Genomic DNA, 23,735 nt, shown 5'->3' with positions numbered 1-23,735 from the left:
GAAAGAAATTGCAAAGGCAACAGTATTCAGCACAGCTTGTAAAGTCATGTTTTTAGTTGAAATACATTTTTGTCTAATTCAGTTATATTAAACAGGATGGATCAATTCAAATAATTGATTTTAATGATGATTTAAGTCAGCAAGCAGAAAATCTTGATTTAAATCATTTTTAATCTTGTTTTGTAATTGAACTTTTCAGCTATTTCCCTAAAGAAAGGTTGATTTCGTAGGTTGGTAACCATTAAAACATGTTGACTTGCAAGTAAATATAGTCTTTGCTCTAAATTTGCTACTCCTTTTTGCTAACTTGATGATGCACTATACATCTTATGTATTTTTAAGCAATTATATAGCTTAATTTGCATTTCTCCAGATTCTTAATTTTTACATTTATGTTAGAAAATGATGACCACCATATTTCTTATTTAGTAGATTTTTTTCTCTCATTTGTGTCAAGTTAAATTTGGATGGAAACTGAAATTCAGTTACAAATTAATGAAACCAGGATATTAAAAATTGTTTTTATTAAATAAAAATTACCTTAAATGTGTTGGATACTTAAGAAAAAAGTTTAATGAAAACATATGTATTTAAAATTCACTGGCAAAGGAAGTATATCCGTAGTTAGTGATTTGAAGTGATCGTTTCTGGTCACCGTGTCCTTCAAGATTTTAGAACTAGAATATCTTGTCCTCTCACACCTCAATTTTTATTCATAGATTGGAAGAGAAAAAATGGCTTTACTAGTTTTTAAACTCCCAATTGGTTTCTCAACTTTGAATTAATTAGTAATTGAAAAAGTGAATAAACTAAAATGAAATAAACAAACAAACATTCTCTGGGCACCTGCAGAAGAGGCTACTGCTTTCAAAGACTAGTTTAGCATTTCAGCAAACTCTGGTTCCAGGTGCTCAGCCACTGACTTCCACTAGTTCAGTGGTTTGACTCTTTAAAACTTCAGCTGCAAAGATGAATTGCTTAAATATTATTTAATTTTAAATTATTTTAATCATATGATTATAGTAAGTTTAGACCTTTTTGGGTGTCAATTAAAAAAAAATTTTTTTTAAATAATTTTAAAAATCTTTTTTTAAAATCAGTTTCTATTCTCTACCCCAATATGAAACACTGTATTAATGCAATTAAACATAAATCTAAAAGCTAACATTAAATCTCAAAACACTGGATGAGTCAATGAAATATGTTCTTTGTGGGCCTAACCCATTTCCCACTGAAAGTGTTCCGGTGACTGCAGTGAAGGCTGATGGGAGCCTGTGGACTGGTAAACAAAGGCAGTGAATTTATTGAACTTTGTTTTCTCCTATTTCTAAACTGGGCTTTTACTGTGTTCGTACAAACTTTTAAAAAACCTCTATTAACTGTCTCTTTTTGTACAATGTTAATGAACTAGCCTTTTGATTTAGCCCCAATGTGAGTATCTGAAACGTTACTCGGTGCAGTTCTCTAGTGAACTCTTCTGATGGAGAAGGCAAGCAGTCACTGGCCTCTCAAAAAAGATCAGGTAACTGGACAGAGAAGGCTCTGATCTTCCTCCCCAAGCAATGCCATAGGAGAGTTCATGGAGGGGAGGGGGGCTGTATGTACTCTCCTAGAGCCAACCAAATAGCCAGATAAATGATGTGATTAATTGGCAGCCAGTTAAGGTAAGGTATGCTTTAGCTTTGTGAAAAATTCTCTAAATAAAGTTAATGGGCACGTATTTTAGTATTTGAATTGTATTATATATGCCTCTCTAAAATTCCACGGACTGACAAAGCAGTTCTTTAGCTGGTAAAGGTTTTAATGTGCCTTAAAAATAACTGCCTACTCCCAGAATATGATGTTCAATAGAAATTGTCTGGATTGTTTGATTTGACTAACTGTAATGTTTTATGCAAAGTTATTGACTGTGTGGGAAAAGCAACAGGAAGTCATATGGTTCTTGCAGGAAAAGGTGACACATCAAGCTCTGGAAGTGATTATGCATTAATGCATAAATGTAGTTTACTTCATCATTCCTTTGATCAACACAATTTCCGAACAGCAAAGTTCTTAGTGTGCACTCATTTCCTCATTTATATTCTCCTTATGTCTTTGATGAGAACATTTGTCTTGAATGAAAACCAGCCCTGAGAGCCTGCTGGGCTGAGAAATAAAAAAAAAAAAAAAAAAAAAAAACCAACAACACCCCCCCCCTCCCCAAAAAAAACAACCACACACATTTCATGTGCAAGAAACAATTAGAACAATTCATTGGAAAACAAAGAGAGTGATATACCTGCCATGCCATTCCCAAGTAATAGCTAATGGAGTACTGCAGCAATTAGCAAAAAAATGTTACAATAAGAGGTGGATATTACACATCTTATTGGAGGACACAAGTTCCATTTTCTGGATGTGGATAACTATGCTTACGTCAGTCCTTGTAAAGTTCAAACAAAATTGAAATCTGAAGTGAATATGCAGGGAAAGAGATTTATGCTGCCTGCCATCACCACAGTATGGATTAGCAATAGATGTAAATTAAAAGCAATATACTAGCTCATAACCAGGCTCATATCTGCATAACAGTTACTTAGCTTCCTCCCTACAGAGCAGCAGAAAATGGATTTCAGAGAGTATCAAAGAGACAGGATAGATTTTCAACTGTGATTTAAAGAAAGGAAATGGAGACAGGAGGCAGGTGGAGTGGAATAAGTGAAGGCTAGCCACGGTACCACGTGTGGATAATCATGGCAAGGAGACCATGAAAAGCTGAGAACAGAGAAGCTGAATAAGTGGTTAGGGGAAGAGATACTGTATATATTAGATGTTGGACTGAGTGACTATTGATTGTTGGAAAACCAATAAGACAATTTCAAGAAATGGATAAGAAAAATCGGGAATGTGAGGGAAGAAAGGGAATATAGGCTTGATCTTGCAAGGAGCTGAGCACTCTGGTCCCCTATCCAGCAAAGGGTTTAAGCATATGCTTAAAGGTAAGCACAAGTTATCCTATTTGGTGGAAGGGGACCAGAGTACTCCACACCTTGCACAATCAGACCCTACAAGATTCCACTCTCAGAAGGAAAATAGTTTAATTATATTTTGCTCCCACTAACAGGTATTAAGGCTTAAGAAGATCATAAAATGGAGAACTGCAACAGTCAAAGGAATTAATGCACAAGGATTCCAGCAGAGGCACATTTAGAGTAAAAGCAAATTCTCCCTTCAGATATGGGAGGGAAAGACAGTTTGGGGTCAAGGAAGGCTCCATGATTTCTACTTTGGGAGCAAGATTCAGTTTGAATTAAGGATAGTAGAAGCATTGAATAAAAAGGACTTTAAGCCAGGAGGAGAACTTTGGCATTGAAGCATACTCCACAAGATCATTATCAGGTGTTAGAAGAACCTTCCGTAAATGCTCATGATCATGAACTGCCAGACATAACCAGAGGGAAACAAGAAAAACACAATGAGGAAAGGAGGCATGCGAGGAGCCATTAGTTAAATTGAAACACAGCAGCCAGTTTAAGCACAGCTTAAAAAAAAAAAGAGCCAAAATGTACAGTGGAACAGAGATAAGAAATACTGAAATGATGGGAGATAATAGCATGACCCACACCTAGGCAGTCAAATAGTGTGTTTGTGTCTCAGGCCTGGTCTACACTAGGGTGGGGGGTCGAACTAGGGTACGCGACTTCAGCTACGCGAATAGCGTAGCTGAAGTCGAAGTACCTGAGTTCGGGCTACTCACCCATCCAGATGCCGCGGGATCAAAGTCCGCGGCTCCAAGGTCGACTCCGCCACCGCCGTTCACGGTGGTGGAGTTCCGGAGTCGACCGGAGCGCGTGGGGAGTTCGAACTATCGCGTCTTGATTAGACGCGATAGTTGGAACTCCGAGAAGTCGAACTCTCCACGTCGACCCGCGCGGTAAGTATAGACCTACCCTCTGAAGCAGTAGTCTGCTAGTCATACATTTTAGCAGAAAAGCTAAGTGGTTGCATTGTTGTGAAACACCACTCTATCAAAAAATATTGTAGTGAAACAACGAAGAAAATACTGCAGGGGAAAAAAAGGCTAAGGCAGGAGACAATGACCTACAATTCTATCTACAAGCTCCATCAGATGCTCTGTGGAGAAGGCAACGAAGCCAGGCTTAAAGCTTCTTACAAATACGACACAGAAGTTCAGTGGAAGTAAGCGTCTAGCAATTCAAGTGGGTAAGGTAGAAAAAAAAATATTTGGCTGCACATAAGAAGCTATAGCAATTCAGTCTGAACAATTTCATGAGTTGTAGTGTATTACGCCAACAGTGGAGCAACACAAAACGTAATGCTGTGTGGGAGAGAAAACAAATCTCAGAGAAAGACCCTATCCCTAAACTGATAGTTATGTATAACTTAATTTAATCAGTGACATTAAATTGCTAGTTGCATTACTGCATTCCATAATAAAGGAAAATGTATAACTCAAAAAAATGATGGCTCAGGGGTAATAAAATGCTCATTCTCTTTATAACTAATGGAGGTAAGCAGCATATCAATGTAAGCTACTAGGATAGGCCCACAACAAAGGCTGCCAGAATGGTCAGGCAAATCTGAAGATTTGAGAAATTAAACTTCCTCCATTGTTAGAACATACTTTAAAATAAAGTGCGCCACAGCTCAGCACTAGAACCCAAACACTTTTCGCAAAATGGTTATTAGTGAAGGAAAGTCAGAGCGCAGCCAAACCAGCATACGAATAAATGAAGGAGCTGAGGAAGTGGGGGGGAAAAAAGATCAAAAGAAAACCATGTCTACACTAGGAACACTTTGCCAGTATAGCTGTACCAGTATACTCTACTGGCAAAAGCACTGCTAGTATTGGTGTAGCTTATATAAGTAAAGAGATGCACTTTTGCCAGCACAGATTATTCCAGTTCTCCAGAGTGAAACAAGCTATACCATTAAAAGCAGCGTTTTGCAAGTATAACTAATAGGGCTGTCAATTAATCACCGTTAACTCACACAATTAACTCCAAAAAAAATAATCACAATTAACAAAATTCATCATGATTAATAAATTTCAATTTGGTATTCTATTGTTATAAGTGTGATTAAATATTTCTGGATGTTTTTCTACATTTTCAATATTGATTTCAATTACAACACAGAATACAGTATGGTGGTTGAAGATGAAGGGACATATGAATCTTTAGCACATCTGGCACATAAATATCTTGCAACGCCAGCTACAACAGTGCCATGCAAATGCCTGTTCTCACTTTCAGGTGACACTGTGAACAAGAAGTGGGCAGCATTATCCCCTGGAAATGTAAACAAACTTGTTTGTCTTAGCGATTGGCTGACCAAGAAGTAGGACTGAGTGGACTTGTAGGCTTTAAAGTTTTATGTTGTTTTATTTTTTAATGCAGATTTTTTGTACATAAAATTATACATTTGTAAGTTATTCATGATAAAGAGATTGCACTACAGTACTTGTATGAGGTGAACTGAAAAATACAATTTGTTTTTTTACAGTGCAAATATTTGTAATAAATAAATATAAAGTGAGCACTGTACACTTTGTATTCTGGGTTGTAATTGAAATTAATATATTTGAAAATGTAAACATCCAAAAATATTTAAAATAAATGGTATTCTATTGTTGTTTAACAGTGCAATTAAGCACAATTTTTTTAAACTAATTTTACAGCCCTAATAACTAAGTCTTCATTGGGGCCTTCTGCCAGCATGGCTATGTTGGTCACAAAGCGCATCTTATCACACTTGCATCTGAAGAAGTGGGTATTCACCCACGAAAGCTCATGCTGCAGAATGTCTGTTAGTCTATAAGGTGCCACAGGATTCTTTGTTGCTTTTATCTTATCACACTGCTGACTGGGACAGTTATGCTGGCAAAAATCTGCCATACAGACTTGGCCCATTTTGAGAGTAGTCCAACTGGCATATGCCCTGCTCAATCATCCCTAGAGAAGATAAATCAGGACACCAACATTTATGGATACAAAAACAGGAGTACCTAATTATCAACTCTTAATGGTCCTTAAGAGACAATGACAGAGTGAATAACTATAATGGCTCTAGCCCATTCTTGGGTAGCAACAAAACCAATATGAACCAGACATGTTAGACTGAGAGAACTAGATTGAAGGTCTCAGACCCCAGGCTCCAGCCTGAGCCTGAATCTACACAGCAATGAAACAGCCCCACAGCCCGAGCCCCACAAGCCTGACTCAGCTGGCATGGGCCAGCCACGGGTGTCTAGTTGCTGTGTAGACAGGCCCTGAGAGACCTAGAGGCAGGAGAATCTGGGTTGGCTAGGAAAAAATGTAGGCTGGTTCTGTTCCTGTAACTTCAAAGGAAAGTCTTTCTATCTTAGCTTGCAGTGAAGTGTAAGATTAGATATTTAATGCTTTGTTCCAACTGCTAAATAAAAATACTTTGTTTTAAGAAGTCTATTGGTCACAGGCTCCCCAGTGGTGAAAATGCAGGTGCCCAAAACTTAGCTGGACTTACAAGGGGATAAGCGATTGGTATGCCTGGAGCAGTGTACCTGGCTTCTGGTCTAAGGACAGAAAGGCAACAGGCTCAAGACCCAAGGTAGATGCACTCAGAACACCAGAGAGATCTAGTTTAGACCAGTACTGAGAAGAGAGCTTGTCAGTTACTATCAAGTATATATCGCTTCACTTGTGTGTTGATGAATTAATGTTACCTAATAATATTTGAGAGTTAGACAGGCCCTATCTAGAATGTGGAAAACAAGGTGTTTCGAAAACATGGTAGCTAATGTGTATTAACTAATATAATTTTATAGTATCAGTTAGCACCTAGCGTAGAAACAGACTAACATTTTCTCAGCATACCTCATTTTTCTATTCTAGACAAAGCCATGGAGATGGAAATCTGTGACTTCCTATAGCAATGACTGATCACAAATTACATTCACAGAATATGTGACAAAACTAGAAAACACACAGGGGCTCACGTTTGATCACACTGTGTGATCTTCCTTTATCTCTTAAGTGCATGATTTTTCTTTCCCAGTTCCCACATTTTTAAAAACAGATTTACTTGTATTTTATAGACATTGCCTTGCAGAGTCTGTTTTAGAATCAGCAACTGTAAGCCACATTGTACTATGTTATTATTTGTCTCCATCTGTTTTTCCATTATTGACTTTCTGTATTCTTTGTTTTCACTTATTTATGCAAGATTAGTTTCAAAATAAAAATGCTAGCCAAGCCAACACAGCACAGTCTTGACTATGCACTCCAAGGCATTGCACCCTAGTGTCCCCATAACATAGAAACTTCAAAATTGATCCAACTGATATTTGAAATGTTACTGACACTTTCAGGCTTTGTAAAGGAAAGACATTTCTCAAACCATAGGAAAAAAATGATTATTCAGTGCACAAAATATTCCCTTTATTAAACGGTATCCTCAGACAGTTACTAAAGGGAGAAGGGGAAAGGGAGAGGAGGATAGTCAGTCTTTGGCTGGGCTAGCACTAATGCAAATATTTTTATTTCATTATTATTCATAACAGATTCATCGATTTTAAAGCCAGAAGGAACCATTATGATCATTTAGTCTGATCTGCATAACACAATGCCATAGAACCACACCTTCTGGTTGGCACCTAAAGACCACAGATGAGATTGGGGCCCCATTGTGCTAAGCATTATACAAAATATAGTTCTTCTCATTTGTGATATGTAACCATGGATGTCCAGCTTGTGCTTTGGGCACGTATCCCATAAATTGAAGCCACTACCTAATACAAAAGGTCTTCCATAAAGATACCTGCATTAGCCTTTCCCCTCCTCAACTGCTTCAATAAAGAGAAAAATAAAATTCTGGACTCTGGCAGATCAAGGGCATGGGAAACAAGTTCCAGTCAAAGGACCTCTCAGTGATCAGCCCTCTGTGCTCAGCTTCCTCCCGTTTAAGTAGTGAGAGAACAGAAATACGGGTAGAATCTTGGACGTGTTAGGAAAGCTATTCACTTGCTTTCTGTAAAAGATGTTCTAGTATTATGGTTTACACTTAACCTGCATCAGGTTTCAATAAATTCGAGGTAATCCTCTTTAGGCAGGGCTGCAAGCATCCTATGAAATAAAACTAACCTGTTATATTAAATCAGGCTGCTTTAGGATCATTTCCCACAGTTTTAAAAGTGAACATTTCATCACCGTTCCACTGAACTAAATTCACCTCTTGGGCAAAGTAAAACACATCAACGGTGGGGGTTTGAAAGCACTTAGTATTGGCTTAGCTCTGCACCCATTGAAGCCAATGGGAGACAGAGTTAGGCCAATGATGAGCGCTTTTGAAAATCTCGTCTCGAGTCTCAGGGGGTAAAGCAAATCAGATAATGAAAAAAAGATAGGTTTGTGAATATATTAGCAAATAAATGACTTAAATTGTAGTTGCTGCTATTCATAGAGTCAAATCATCATTAATGAATATTCATCTGACTGTTGCTATTAAAAGTGTTCAAGTGTCTTGACATTTGATTAGCACGGGAAACTTATCGGAGGTTTAAATTTCACTGTTTGCCTAATAAAAAAAGTTTCAGTCATGCAGAGAGGGAAAAGACAATCCACCACCTGACCATCTGTACTACACGTAACAAACTGAAGGCTATTTGAATAAGCCAGTTACCTGAAATTAAACTTCCCCCATGCATTCCACTCTGATTACCAAAGCAAAAATAATAAATTTCAAACATCACACAATATATTGGGGGAAGCAGAAGTCCTGCAAAATGCTTATGGGATGATTTTGTCATCTGTATATATTTTTGTTTGGCACTAACTCAGACTTGAGGAGCAGACCCAGAGATGCAAAGCTCAGTATAGGAGGATACACAGCGTATTAACAATCCTTCGCATTTGGTCACCACTTTTGCCCAAAGATCTCCAAGTGCTTTAACAAAGGTGGGTCAAGTATTGTGGTGCGCTGGGTAGTATTGTTTTATTGCTGGGTGGGATCAGAACAGTTCAGCTGTGTCACAGAAATGCTCCTGTAGCTCAAGTGGCAGAAGCCAGGATTTCCGGAGGAGGAAGATCTTAGTTTTTAGCCACCTACCTACAGTGAAGTTCCAAGAGGCCATGACGAGCAGCATTGTGACAACCATGTGATTCTAGGTGGCCCTGGGTTTGTTCCACTATTCGCAGATAAGATGAGGCGTTGAGCGCCCTCCCCCCCCCCCCCGGGTCCCCTCTTCTTCCGGCTCGCATCCTGAGGGGGCGAGGGCATTTTTGTGGTGGAGTCTCCCGCGGCAGGGCAGGTCACCGGGAGGCCGGCGGACGGGGACTGCCCAGTCATGCCTGCGCTCAAGCGGGCAACCGGCCCGCTGGACGGAGGACCGCCCCGGCGGGCACAGCGCAGGTCCGCCGCGGCCCCGGCGGGACTCGGTGCCGGCGCGCAGGGGAGCCGCTGGAGCCCGGAATGAATGACTCCCAGGATCCCCCCCCCCGGCCGCCGCTGCGCTGCCTGCCCGCCCCCTAGCCACACTATTCGCAGATAAGATGAGGCGTTGAGTGTAAGTGGTTCACTTGCCAGAGAGATTACCCAGCAAATCAGTGGCAGCATCGGGAATAGAAACCAAGGGTGAAATTCTGGCTCCACTGAAATTAATGAAAGTTTTGCCAATCTACTTCATTAGAGCCAGATTTCACCCCAGCTCTCCTCTGCTATAACCACTCAACAAATCTTTCTCCTCAATAAACTGTTAATAGCTTCACTGTTACACATTAGCCACTACTTGTACCACTGCACTCTGAAACAGGGCCGTCCAGAGGATTCAGGGGGCCTGGGGCAAAGCAATTTCAGGGGCCCCTTCCATAAAAAAAAAAAGTTGCAATACTATAGAATACTATATTTTCATGGGGGCCCCTGCTGGGCCAGGGGCAAATTGCCCCACTTGCCTCTCACCCCCCCCTCTGGGCAGCCCTGCTTTGAAAACCCTGCAGCCCCATGGGGGGACAGGCACTCAAGGGCAAACTGTAGGAGACATAAGGATGCCCTAAGTTGCACCCTGGGCCAAACCATTCCCTGGAACAGTCAGCAACAAAAATAGTAGAACATGGTCCTGGACAACCGGGATCTTAAGCCCCACCAAAAATGTAAGGATCGCATGAATAAAGAAACCCTGGGTTTGGCAGAGAAATTTGTTTGTCTACTTTTAATAGAAATAGACAATTTTAGTCCTGGTGCAATACTACTTATTAATGGGATACTCAGCTGTGTTATTAATTAACTATAGCCCCTGACTAAAAAAAGAAAAAAGTTGTCTACACCCTTGCATATAGTCACCTTCTCTCTCCCACCCTCCCATCCTTTCATGGGAAAGGTATTTCAGACAGGCTAGACGATCCAGCAAAGTGCATTGGGCAAAACATCTAGACTAAGATAGATTCATGGCAGCAAGAGATTAGGCTTCCTCTATTATCTCAGGAGAGACCTTTTTAAAGGAAAGGTTTTATTGTTCTATTACCTCAAAACAGACCTGGAGGTTCAATAGCAAAAATAATTAAAGCCCAGAGAACTTTAATTTTTCATTCTAATTTTGTGGCAATGCTCACGCCATCCCAGACAGGGATATGACAACATATGTATGGAAGAGATACACAACTCTGATATTCCATTATGTGGAGAGAAAAACTGGTTTGTGTTCCTTTCAAATACATGGCTACACTATATTCAGCTTATCTATGTTAATACTTGAGAACTGACGGAATGAGTAAAACTCACAATCTCCATTATTCAGGAACAGGATCTAAATTTTTGTTTTAAAAATACTCAACTGCTTAAGCTTTAAATTCAGCTGCCCTATGAAAGAAGATGATTATATTACATTTAGCCCATAGGCTTTGAAATGCTGCTGTTATAAATTTTATCATTTACTGGAAAAGCACTGACCCACCAAGCTGCAATCAGATTATCGGTATCAATCTAATTATGGAGTGCATAAATTCAGTACAACCTACTGGAGATAAGAAGCACAGCTCATTCTTTCATATCCTGGAGGGATTTTCATGCTCCAGCAAGGTCTCTCTCACCACTGGTAGAAGGAATTATTCCCTCCGCCCCCATTGTTTGGCTTAGTTCAGAATTAAGAATTTGCACTTGATCTAAGAAAGAGGAAATTAAATTTCTTATAGCAGTAACCTGCTTGCTATTTCTTCCTCAAATTGGAAGTGTGCCTACAAATGTTCAGTAGATACAAAGGGCCTTATAGCACGGGCAAGTGCCACTCCACTGAAGGGATTCTTTCACTTTTTTGGGAATGGAAAAAAAAAGAGTAAGGAGAAGACTCCAGGACCCTGATGTTCCCTACTGCCTCTATCACACCTACTACCCCAAATGGCTTTTGTGCCCAACACCATCAAAGCTGTTTTCAGCTATCTTCAGGGACTAAGCATGTAGCTTCCACAGTGTTCCTACTCCCTGCTAACCTGGGGAGTTCAAGCTTGGATTCCTGGAATGGCCAGGAATTCCCATAACATTCTGGGCAGGCTCTGTTCTCCTGTTCTTTTTGTCCTCCTTGTGAGGTGCTGGTCTGTTTCCAGCGCCTGAGGGACTTTCTGCCACGCCAGATCTTTCAGGCCTTTCTTCCAGGGCACATTCAAATGGAACTTGCAAAGAGTAACAAACTCACAATCAATGCAGGCTTCCAGAAACCTCTCACTCTTCCCTTCACACCAGAGCTAGTCACAGGAGCCAACCTCCTACATTTCCTTCAACTGAGGCATCTCAGCCCTCTATAGGGAACATCTGATCCCTTCCAAGGTGGGTCTGATAAATTGAACAGGACTGGCTGGTTGCAAGGCCCCTGACCCTTACAAGGGGCAAGATAAAGGAAAACAAGGACAGAACAGGAATCTTTAGATTATTCCTCACAATCTAGAGCACAGCTTTACAGAAGCACATGAACTGCAATAGTGGCTGTACTGTCAGCATAGAAAGATATATTCTATGGTAAAGTCCTACACTGATAGGGAGAGGACTGGGTCACCTAATAGGGTTTTTCCCTTCTCTAGTTTCTCCGATTATGTATTTGAGGAGCATCATGGCATTTAATTCCATCAGCTGTTTGGAATATGTAGTGCTGCAGAATGCTTTTCTGATACTATAGAACCTCAGAGTTATGAGCATTGGAGTTACAAACTGACCAGTAAACCACACCTCTCATTCGGAACCAGATGTATGCAGTCTGGCAGCAGCAGGACAAAAATAAGCAAATACAGTACAGTGTTAAACTAAATAAAAGGGAAAGTTTAAGAAAAAATTTGACAAGATAGATAAGGAAAATTTCTGTGCTTGTTCATTTAAATTAAGATGGTTAAACGCAGCATTTTTCTTCTGCATAGTAAAGTTTCAAAGCTGTCTTAGGTCAATGTTCAGCTATAAATGTTTGAAAGAACCACCATAAGGTTTTTGTTCCAGAGTTATGAACATTTGAGAGTTCTGAACGACCTCTGTTCCCAAGGTTTCCTAACTGAGGTTCTATTGAATGGACGTACAACAGAATACAAATAACAATGCATACAGTGAAAAACCTCTCACACGGTGCTAAACCGCACCCAGTTTCCAAGCACAAGTGTGTTACAGTTACAGATCTAACCTATGCCATGCCATTAGGAGGACAAGCCTGGTGGAGTGATAGTTTTGCACAGAGAAGCAGACTCTGCTGGCCCCAGAAATGATTCTACTCTTTGAACATATTTGGATCGGAGTTGAAAAGCGATCTCTTCTAACAGCGTTTCCCAAACCTGAGGAATGAGAGGCCAGCTATGGGGCACAAACAGACCTCTTCAGGGTCTCTGCTTTCAATCGAAAAAGAAAGTCTCTAGCCGTTACAACTCATGAAGATGATCTTCAAAATGAGACCTGAGTGTAACCAATGCAGCAATGTCTACCTGGGTTTGCAGATAGCCAGACATAATAGCTCTGAAGCATGAATTTCCTCACTGATTTCAACAAGTGCTAGTTCAGAAGCCTGTGATATTGTTAATTTTGACATTTAAAGTACTTTGCTGCTCAGAGTAAGCAAAAAGGTAAGGAAGCATCACATTTCTCAACAAAGGGATAGCAGGGTGGGTACAAAAGAGGTCTACATTAACATGGGTAGGCCTCTAACACAGTCATTTTCAGACTTTTTTCATATGTGGACCCCTAAAAATTTTGAATGGAGGTGTGGACACCTTTGGAATCTTAGACATAGTCTGTGGACCCCAAGGGATCCACTGACCATACATTGAAAACCACTGCTCTAACACATGGCTAAGTTACATGGACCTGGTTGATTTCTTTTTCCTGAATAAGGCTCAGCTTTCAGAAGTTTTGGAAACTCTAGCATACAACGCAAAACACCTTTGCAGTTCTCTGCTCCTTATCCTGAGTGGAATGGAATTAGATGCTTTGAAATACATAAAGTTAAAAGGAGACTGGTTAAAAAATGCCAAGCTCATGAAGTTAATGAAGCAGAGTTGTGCAGGTTTCACTTACTATGAAATGAAATGGTGGGAAGAGTGGAAGGTGTTAAGTTTAAGTTCTCATTGCCTTAGTCCTGCTTCATAGATTTCAGGCATGTCCCAAAACTAAGGCTCACCAGGAAGGTGTACTGCCAGTTTCATTCAATTGCTCACTCTAGTCAGCTCTAATAATAGCTCACCCAATGCGTGGAGGGCTGGACAAGTGGCAGTGCAAGTTATGGTGAAGGGATTTAAGTGCTGATCTAATGCCCACTGAAGTCAATGGGAGTCTTTCCACTGATTTCAGTAAATATTGGTTCCGACCTTTAAGGGTGAAACCACCAATTTAGCTCTCTTCTTTTTCCCTTTCATGCAGATTTTCTGCATGAAGATACTGTGATGAACATTACACGCTCCAGCGCAAGGCACTCACCTCCTGATGTCATCAACATAATCATCTTGACATGGAAAAAATTCCCATTTCGCATAGTAAATACAGTTTCTCATCTTACACTGCCAGTTTCCATGCTGCTCAGATGAGAAAGCAAACGGTTGGTGGGTTTTTCATAATTACTATGCAATTAAGAGGTACTGTACTTATCTCTCTGCCCAAAGAAAAGCTTCTGAACAGCTGTCAGAACACTTCTGAAACATCCAGTTCTCTGAAGGAACATCCTGTATGTTTCCATAATACCCAATTATCCAGATCAAATATGAGGTGGTATATCCTCAATGGCAGGGGAAGCTGTAATGATTTAGTAATCAGTTCTTGCCTACAGTTCACTGCCATGAAATCTTTGGAAGCAATTCATACTGAAGAATTGACAACGCTTTGAGGAAGGAGAAGTCAGTGAGAGAGACAGCAGATATTGTTATGATTCCATATGAATAACTGCAGGAACTGTGTGTAGTATAACAGTTTCATCTAGAGCCAGATACGATACCACTCCCACTGAAGTTAAAGACTTATAATATCTATATCTAAGGGTATTATATTGCTGCCAAGCACCCTAGTATCTGAACAGCAATAGCAAAGTCCCTAGCAGACCTCCAGGATTCTTTGGCACTTTTCCATTTTGGGGGTCATACTAAGAATAGGGTTTTTGCTCCCCAGAGAAGTGGGATAGAACATTACATTGCCCATGGCATGATGAGCATGACTTCACAGAAGCTGAAGGACTTTTTGCTGTGTTTCTGTAACAGGTTTCAGGGGTAAGCAATGCCACATTGTAGGACTGGTATCTCACCATACTTCAAGAGATGTTTCAACCAGATCCTCTCTCAAAATTATGTTTAAAGACAGTGATCCTGCAGAGGTAAATTTGCATTGTGAGAAGTTACAGACACACCACCTCAGTTACTGTTAAGGTACATTTTGAATGTGTGGTATAGGGTGTTGTGTGTTCTGTACCATTTATTCTAAGTTGGGCCATAAATCTCTGCAAAAACCAAAGAGAATGAGCTTCTCTGTTCCTTTGCATAATATATTATTGTGGGAGAGTGAAGTTCTCCCAAAGCTCTACATCAAAATCCTGGTAAAGCTCCCTTTGCTGGTCATTCACCAGGCTGATGTGTTTGGGTCCCACTACACTAGACATCTATGCCTTAAGCTGAATAACTGTCCCTTTGCTTGGCCTCTCTGGCACACTTCCTGGACACTGGCTTACTTTCTGTCACCTCTTTCCAGAAATGGGACCTCCCTGTCCAGCTGCCCTTGGCTCCCAAGACCAGCACTGATCCCTACAGACTCCCCAGTAGCTTGAACAAGACACTTTCCCAGAGCTCCTCCCTTGCAGAGACTCTTGGTTACAGTTTACCCATCCAGGGACATATGAGAGTTGAAGCACATAACACAAAGGCTTTGCAAAAGGTTCCAAAGCCAATCACTCTTTACTCTAGACAGAGTAAGAAATATACAAGATCTAGACAAAACAGCACACCTATACTGATCTCTCTGCCTCGGTTGCCTCACTCCTTTTGAGTATTTTTTGGTCCTACCCCAGAGTCTCTTACAGAATCCAGAATCCCCACTCCTGCATATGGCTTCTTCTCCAAATCATGGAGTGTCTCTCTCTAGCCACTGCCAGCTTCCTCCTTTGGCTGGTCCACAGTTAAAAATAATCCTTCTACTATGAAAGCATGCCCTTCTGTCGCTCTCTCCTGCTCAAGCTTCCTTTGTTTGAATCCCTCCGAGTCTTTAAAGATGAGCACTATCACCGTGTGTGTGTATGTGCGCGTGTGCGCGCGCGCGCTCCACTCTTCAGCTACCAGCTTCCTTCAGACCACGTGGGTAGAACTGGTTTTCCCAGCTCAGTACCCTCCCTGGCATACCCATTGTTCAACCAGAGCCCAGTCATTAAGGTGAAGAACTTCCTTCATTTGCTCTGCAGCTTCTTCCAAACTGGAAAGGATTAGTGGTAGGGAGGGAGAGGTGCAATACATATCAGGGATCCTGTTAACTCATGGTTGACTTGCCACATACTGAGGCATTCAATGATTTAACAATTTAATAAAACCAACCAGAATTTTTTTAAGTATCAGAGGGATGGCCCTGTTAGTCTGGATCTGTAAAAAAGTGACAGTCATGTGGCACCTTATAGACTAACAGACATATTGGAGCACAAGCTTTCGTGGGTGAATACCCATGCTACTGACGAAGTGGGTATTCAACCACAAAAGCTCATGCTCCAATATCTCTGTTAGTCTATAAGGTGCCACAGGACTCTGTCACTTTTTACAGAATTTTTTAGTTGTACATAGACAGATCCCCCCCAAGTTGTAGAGGGATTTTGATTTCAGAGGCTTTATCATTTTTGATATATACAGTTTGGAAAGGATGAGAAATAAAAGCTAAAAAGAAAGATGTAGGACTGAAGCAAAAGGAAAGAAATTCTATACATTTACAGAATTATTGTGCAAAGTTAGCATTCTGTTATATGGGATTTTTTGCTAGCTCTCAAAAAGAAAAGCTGCCTATTTTCTATCTGTGTAGATCATTTTGTGCCATCTGGGTTCTATACCATTTTTCAGGCAACAAATATGTTAATTCCTGTTTAAGCTTGATGTGTTAGTTGCATATATCTCAAACTTAATTATGGTATTACTGTAGTAGTGCTAATTCAGAAGAAACATTGAGCTTCATTAATATTTGATTCTCAAGAGAATCAGATTCCACATCTCTGTCTGTACATTATTAATGCCTCACAAGGAATGATATATGGACTAATCATTCAGGGTTTCTGTAAACTTTATATACAAGGGATGGAATTCATCCACAGGGGGTTGATCCTGCACCCATTATAGTCAATTGCAAAGCTCTCATTGATTTCAATGGTGCAGGATCAGACCCATAATGCAGAGAACCTTCATGGCACTGGGTCTTAATGGAAGCAAGAGTGGCAGGTCTACAAACCCATGCTAGCCTTTTATTTCAAAATTCAATGTCACAGCACTATGGGGCAGAACCTCAACTGTGTAAATCATCATAACTGCACTGACTTCAATATGTCAGTGCATCAACAGAACCCAACCTTACCACATGCTGCTATCATTTGGTTTTATGCACACAGATCAATATTAAAAGAAGAAATGTAAAGTCTCCATGAGAGGGCATGCAGTGCATATCTCCTCCAACAGTCTGTGCTGAGTTCCAAGAACAAAAATGGCTGAAATCTCAACATAGGGATAATGCTTAAGATATAAAGGTATAGTACACAGAAAACAAGAAGCTCCATACTACTTTCATAGATACAGTCATCACAACTACCATGAACGAAGAGTAACCCTGGGCAGTTTGTATAAGATAAAGAACCAACAGCACAATTTTAAATTTGAAAATTATTTAAGTGTCAGAACCTCTTGGGCTTGCAAAACCAGGATGGAACTCTGATGAGAACAGCTTTAACATATGGGTTGGAAATACTATAAAACAGCCTCACACAGAAATCCTCCACTTTCAGTCCCAACAGGATGTACAAAGGGCAGAAGAGGGCAAAAATGAAAAACAATGGAAATAAAAATCAAGAGTTTCTCAAAACTCCTAGAATGGTGGCTTAACTTCAGTTAGTTTTGCTGAAAGTCTGAGGCCGAGGATTTTTGTTCCTTTCAGACTTGTTCACTCCCTCACTTTTTTGTCAATTCTCTTTCCTTTCAATAGTGCTGTACAAAAGACAAACAAAACAAATTAATTAAAAACAAAACCCCAAAAACCTACACAGGTTTATCTGGTCAGGAAGCTTCATGTATTTTAAGAGCTCCTAACCTTTGTGAAACAAACCTGAGTTTTAAATCTGTATGCTTACTATCTCCTAACCCAGTGAATCTAATTTTAAATGTAATAAATTAGCCTCTGGTATTACAAACGAGGCCAGAGTCTATCTAACTGTTTAATAGTTTATTTCATTCTTTATTGATTTTTGCTTTTTCCTCCTCACTTTTCAAGTAAAGGGGCATTTCTTTTTGACATTCTATTTTAAAAAATCCCTTAGTATGGCTGTGGGGCATGAGGGCTATTTTATATCAATTCTCCTGAGTGACATTCATTCAAAGAAAAAAGTGTTCTTGTTCAAAGTACTTTGTTTAACATGGGACTGAGAACCTGAAATGGAGTTCTACCTGGCACTGGAACTCCATTACTCTGAGCAAGTCATTTAGCCTCTCTGCCGCAGTTTCACCATTCATTACATGGCATTAATGCCAATTTATCTCAGTGCAATATGCTCTAAAAAAAAATCTGCTATATATGCTAACAAATGTAGCCACCTAAGACTTTATGGGGGTCACTCCACAGCATTCCTTAGCTTTTTAGACTTTCAGATGGACAGAACTATGACCACCCTGCTCCAATAGCAGACCCCTGTTAACTGAGCTAAACAAGATTCAGTTATCTGTTGGGAATACAAGACCTATGAGCTATAGCTGAGCTGTTCTAATTCCAGCCAGGAGAGATGGAACACAAGTTCATTAGGATACAGTATATAGTGACAATTGGATTGTTTTTCAGTTGGCTTTAGTTTTTATTGTAAATTCGCAGTTCTAACCTTCAGAATACATTTAGTACAGTTCCCCTAATAGATGGATGCTCTATATTTTTAGAGCTCTTGCCTGCTCCTTGGAGAAATCCCTTCCATCTCTGGCTTGAGCAAAAGAGCATATTGATTTGGAATGCACCCATGCAATGGCATGTTTGGTGGGGCCCTACTGTGCCTCCTCCTTTCCCGCAGTATGTTTTCTGGAGTTGGGAAGTGTCTTCGATTTATTGTGCACTCCTTTACAAATCTTTGGTCTGAAGAGAACGGTTTTTCTGCCTTCTAAGTCAGATTCCATTCAAAACAAATACTGCTCTTACATAAGAACATAACATAAGAACGGCCGTACCGGGTCAGACCAATGGTCCATCTAGCCCAGTATCCTGTCTATCGACAGTGTCCAATGCCAGGTGCCCCAGAGGGAGTGAACCGAACAGGCAATGATCAAGTGATCTCTCTCCTGCTATCCATCTCCACCCTCTGACAAACAGAGGCTAGGGACACCATTCCTTACCCAACCTGGCTAATAACCATTTATAGACTTAACCACCGTGAATGTATCCAGTTCTCTTTTAGTAGTTTAATAGAGAAACTGCTCTGTCTAATCTCCCTACAGAAACATACACTTTTCTTTTGCTCATTTGCAGTTATTACTCCACTCGGTCAGGGTAAAATAAATCACCCATGATCACTGTTTCCTTTCATTTATCTACTTTTATGTGCCCATCACTGAGAGTACTGGGTATTTGCTGCTGTTCTTTTCCATTTGACCCTGGAGACCAGTAGCTCTAAGTACACCCCTTTCCTACCTCCCCGCAAAACCTTTTACTTTGCCATCTGATGTGGTCATGCTGCAAATGTTAGTTCTTTCATTGAACCTCTCTCTCCATGGCCACAGCTTTACCTGTCCTGCTGGCCATCTTTATCCATTTCATATCCTGGTGATTTAACAGGTTACTTAGTTTCCTGGCACCGCTAAGTCTTGGCTAATTAACTGACAGGTCCTGATCCTACAAAGACTTATGCACATGATTAACTTTATGCACTGTGAGTAGTCCCGCTGATTTGGTTTGTAAGTCTTTGCAGGATTGGGACAATAATATGCTTATCTTAAATACAAGTCCAGCTATCTTGTTTTCTATATATGAATATAGGAGCAGATCTGTTGCTAGAACCCTGAAAGCAGCATTAATCAAAGATATGCCTACAGGGTCTTATGTTTCTCGTGTGTTTCCTGTGTAATATTATTATTCTTTCAAGAGATAGTAAAAATAAAAATCATATTGTGTATTAAGAGAATTAACACCACTTTAGATAATTAAAACTGGAAATTTTGAAAATCTAATTTACTTCTCAACATTTATATTGTTTTTTGTACATTTCACACAGCATGGCCGATGAAACTATAAATCCACTAATGTTGAGAACAATGGTGTTTAGGAGTTCAGAGTACTACAGGGGAATGATTAAAATAAAACCTGTTTTCCTTTTGATTTTTTATTAAAAATCGAGAAAGTATTTATATTAGCTTTTTTAAAAACTCACTGTGTCAAAACCAAAATTTTGGGATTAAACTAAATTGACAAAAATGCCATTAGAAAGTTCCTAACTGTGGTCAAGGGACCACAGGTCATTTTTAAAGAGCTGTTCTCCTCAGTTCTGGCTGAGACAAACAGAACTGATGGGAAAAGAGAGAGGACGTGATTAACTCCCCCCCCCCAAAGGAAAATTTACTTAACTGCACTGAAAACAGCTAAAAATACATAAATACTACTCTCCCAAGTGTAACAATTACAGCAGTGCATTACAAGGATGGTATGTGATTGCAAATGGGAGGGAAGCCATCCAGAAGACAATCTCGGTACTAAGGGGCGTCCCATACTATAAAACAAATTGGGAACCCTTGTAGCTATTTAGTGCAGTGCCCAGAACCATTTTGTAAAGGAGGTTGTAGAAAGGCATTTTGTTATTCTATGGAAGAACATAGGGTTAATGACACACAAGGGAATACCTCAGATCCTGTAGTCACTAGGTGACCCTTAGTGGTTGTCTTAGGATACCTTCATCGGACGGCATCATACACACAAAATGTAACATGACAGACTTCAAGAATATTGAATGCATGTTCACATAATAACTGAAGATCTGTTAGTGTGTGCTTATTAAAATGGGGAAATATATGCACAGATTTAGTTGCCTGAAAAACCCAGTAATGGTTCTCACTTCATTGCATCTTTTCATTCAAAGACTCACTTTCAATCCAGTCACTTGCTATTTCTCCATTACTGCTGTCTGGCTCTAAAGCACTAGTTCCTTTTATGAGTGAATGTGCATCTAAAGAAAAAGGTGTCACATTCATTGCATTTAGAAAAATTAACAGTTTAATTAAATACCACATAGCTCTTCACAAAGGAGGTCAGCATCATTATGCTTATTTTACAGGTGACTTGCTCAAGCTCTCCCTGCAGGCCAGTGGTAGTCAGGTATAGAATCCAGACCTTCTGAGTTCCAGTCCAGGGCTCTATACACTGGGCCATAGTGTCTCCAAATAAGTATTAAATGATAAAGTCCCCACCACCCCCCACCCGACTTCTAGTACAAGCTAATTGACCAACATGGCCACCATACTTTGAGCACGTAGCAAATTAAAAATTGGGTGACATCACAAGCATGGCCCCCTCAGAAGCATGGAAGACATCAACTAAAAAGAGAAGAAAACAGAAGAAAGAGCATACCAATTAGAAAACTTGAGGGAATGGCAGCAGAGATGTGCCTAACAACTGTCACTATATTCCAACGTACCAAATACATTTAGATTCATTGACATATAGAGAACTATACACAGAGAGAGCAATACGTAAGAGAGCAAATAGCTGGCATCTCACCATGTGGTAACAGTTAGCAGATAGCAACTTTGTAATGGCTGGCATCTCAATGACCATCCAAGTATTTAAAATAAATATTTGGTCCTTTCTATCACTCACAGAGACCATGAAGTGACTTTAAATGCCTCTCAGATGCCAGATGACAGATTAGGATTTAAATTACATTTTAAACAATATTCCAAGAGTTGAGTGTGGAGGAAAGTTAAACCTGCTATTAAGGAGAGAGAGGAGATGAGTTGTCAAGTGCCTTTTCCTACTTTGCTGTAGGTTTGCCAGTATTTTGAAGCTCTGTTGATTTGGTTTTCATTGAGAGCTGAGAAGCAGGGAAGCAGGCAGCAGTGTTTATCCATGAGATGTTTGTTTTCTATTGATTTTTTCCCCCTACGTTGTTTGTATACGTGCAGTACAAGATACATGTTAGCAGTCAATACAGGAAGACACAGAATCAAAAACAATTCTTAAGTCTCTTCTTTTGCCAGCTCACAAACAAGCACAGGGGCCAATAAGCATATGTCCGGTGGAGCATTTTTAATTCAACAAAAAAAAAATCAGTTTCACATCACCACAGTTACAGTAGTCAGTCACTCAAGTTAGCGGCTACTGTCATCTGCCATGTAACATGGGTAGATATTTTTTGTAACCTTGACCCATGTCATGTGATAGTACCTCTGGCCCAAGTCATGTGGCTGAAGCCAGGAAACAGATGTGTGTGTGTGTGTGTGTGTGTGTGTGTGGGTGACATCTTTGTCACAACCCCCTAATCCAGGTGGGGAAAGGAAGATTATTATGTTAGTATAATCAGGCCAACCATACCATCTAGAGCTGAGATATAAATATTCCATCACTGAAAATCCCCAGTTTCTCAAGATGAATAATGCACTCTAGGAATTGTTATACAGAAAGAAAAAGATCCGGGCATGTGTTGCAACTCTGACAAAATCTACTCTGAAAGTGCAGTAAGAGCCACATTCATAGCCAACCCTGATGTAAATAAAGGATAAAAAGCTCATTCTTAAAGAACATTGGCAACTTATTTTAAAACATGCAGACAGGGCAATAACCTTGTAGGACATTCAGTGTCCAACTGCTGGCTATATTGGTGAATCTCAAGGAAAAAGTAACTGTTTTCTTGACTGGTCAGTAGAAGAGTCACACCTTCCCTTCCCTTGAACAGGCCACTGCCTCCCCAAGCAGGCAAGCCCTCTAATTTGAGAAACACTGTTAGAGAACATCCTTACACTCTACACCAACCTTTGTGAATCTGTTGGTTGGCAATACAGTTCCCTTCTATTTAGTCCCAACGTGGTAGTAAATGTCTCTCACACCTTGGTTGGCCTTTACCTTCTGTGAAGTCCTATGATGACAGTAGTATAGGACAGAAAAAAAAAAAAGCAAAAAAAAAAAAGCTACTTATTTAGGTCTCCCATGTTTAAAATCCATGCAGACAAAAGCAGTCAGTTCTGCTGTATCCCCTTAGCTGCTTTATCATTCTCCCCTGTGTTCCTGGCTCAATTCTGCCTTCAGTTACATGAGTACAACTCCCATTGAAGTGAAAGGGACCTTTTCAGGGGCCAGCAACAATTGCACTCTGGACTCTCTGCCATTAAGGGACTGTTCCATGCTCATGCTCCAGGAGGAACAAGCCACGCAGAACTGACGTGACAGAAACTATGGCCCCACTCTCCTGGCACTCACAGCAGGGGAGTGCAGAGTGTGCAAGGACACAATTCCTCCTGATGCTCCCACTGGAGCAGTGCAACTCCACCTCCATTTAGGGCTGTGTCTTAAATGGCCTAAATTTCCTATCTTCAGAATAGTCTTAAAAACGATCACATTGTTATTTCTGAGCAGCAGTCTTTTCTGCTTCTTTCCAGTTTTTAACATCCTCTAGCATTTGAAATATCTTGTATTATGCTTTAAATGTTACACATGCTACCTATTAAGATCTGCTGATTCCACCCCCACAGCAGCAACTATATACCCCACCTAACAGTGGAGAACCAGGACTATGGCTTGCTTTTGTCCCAGAATACTAGGGCTACAGCCTGGATTATTTATACTGAATTCTTATTTACACTAACAGAGTGATTCTCTCTCTGTCATGTTCCCAGGACCACTTCACATGTGTCAGAAAGAAGAGGGTCAAGGAACTCAATGAATTGAGAAAACAGTGAACACTGCATCTTTTCAAGAGGTGATGTGTGCCACTCTGCCAGTGCCACTGCAAATAGAAAGAGGGAGAATGACAGCAGTGTCAGCAGAGCTCAGAGCCTTATCTCACAGGAGAAGCCACCAGACAGACATTTCATGGAAAAACTAGAGATGAAGGAGAGTGGACGATCACTGTT

The 23,735-nt window shown here is 40.3% G+C and overlaps 2 protein-coding genes across 2 annotated transcripts in view; one reads left to right on the top strand and one right to left on the bottom strand.

Annotated features, from left to right (window-relative positions):
* Nucleotides 1-17,129, top strand: part of AKAP7 (A-kinase anchoring protein 7) — a 164,827-nt gene extending 147,698 nt beyond the window's left edge. The window contains exon 8 of the mRNA XM_039530143.1: nt 17,045-17,129. Within this exon, the coding sequence (XP_039386077.1) occupies nt 17,045-17,055 (11 nt within the window). The 3' untranslated portion in view covers nt 17,056-17,129. The remainder of the gene's footprint in view (nt 1-17,044) is intronic.
* MSH5 (mutS homolog 5) overlaps nt 1-23,735 on the bottom strand; it is a 137,573-nt gene that overhangs the window by 75,275 nt on the left and 38,563 nt on the right. The window lies entirely within an intron of this gene.

Source organism: Mauremys reevesii, linkage group 3, assembly GCF_016161935.1.
Source record: "Mauremys reevesii isolate NIE-2019 linkage group 3, ASM1616193v1, whole genome shotgun sequence".
In the NCBI taxonomy this organism is placed as follows: domain Eukaryota; kingdom Metazoa; phylum Chordata; order Testudines; family Geoemydidae; genus Mauremys; species Mauremys reevesii.
This window is presented reverse-complemented; position numbering and strand designations above follow the sequence as displayed.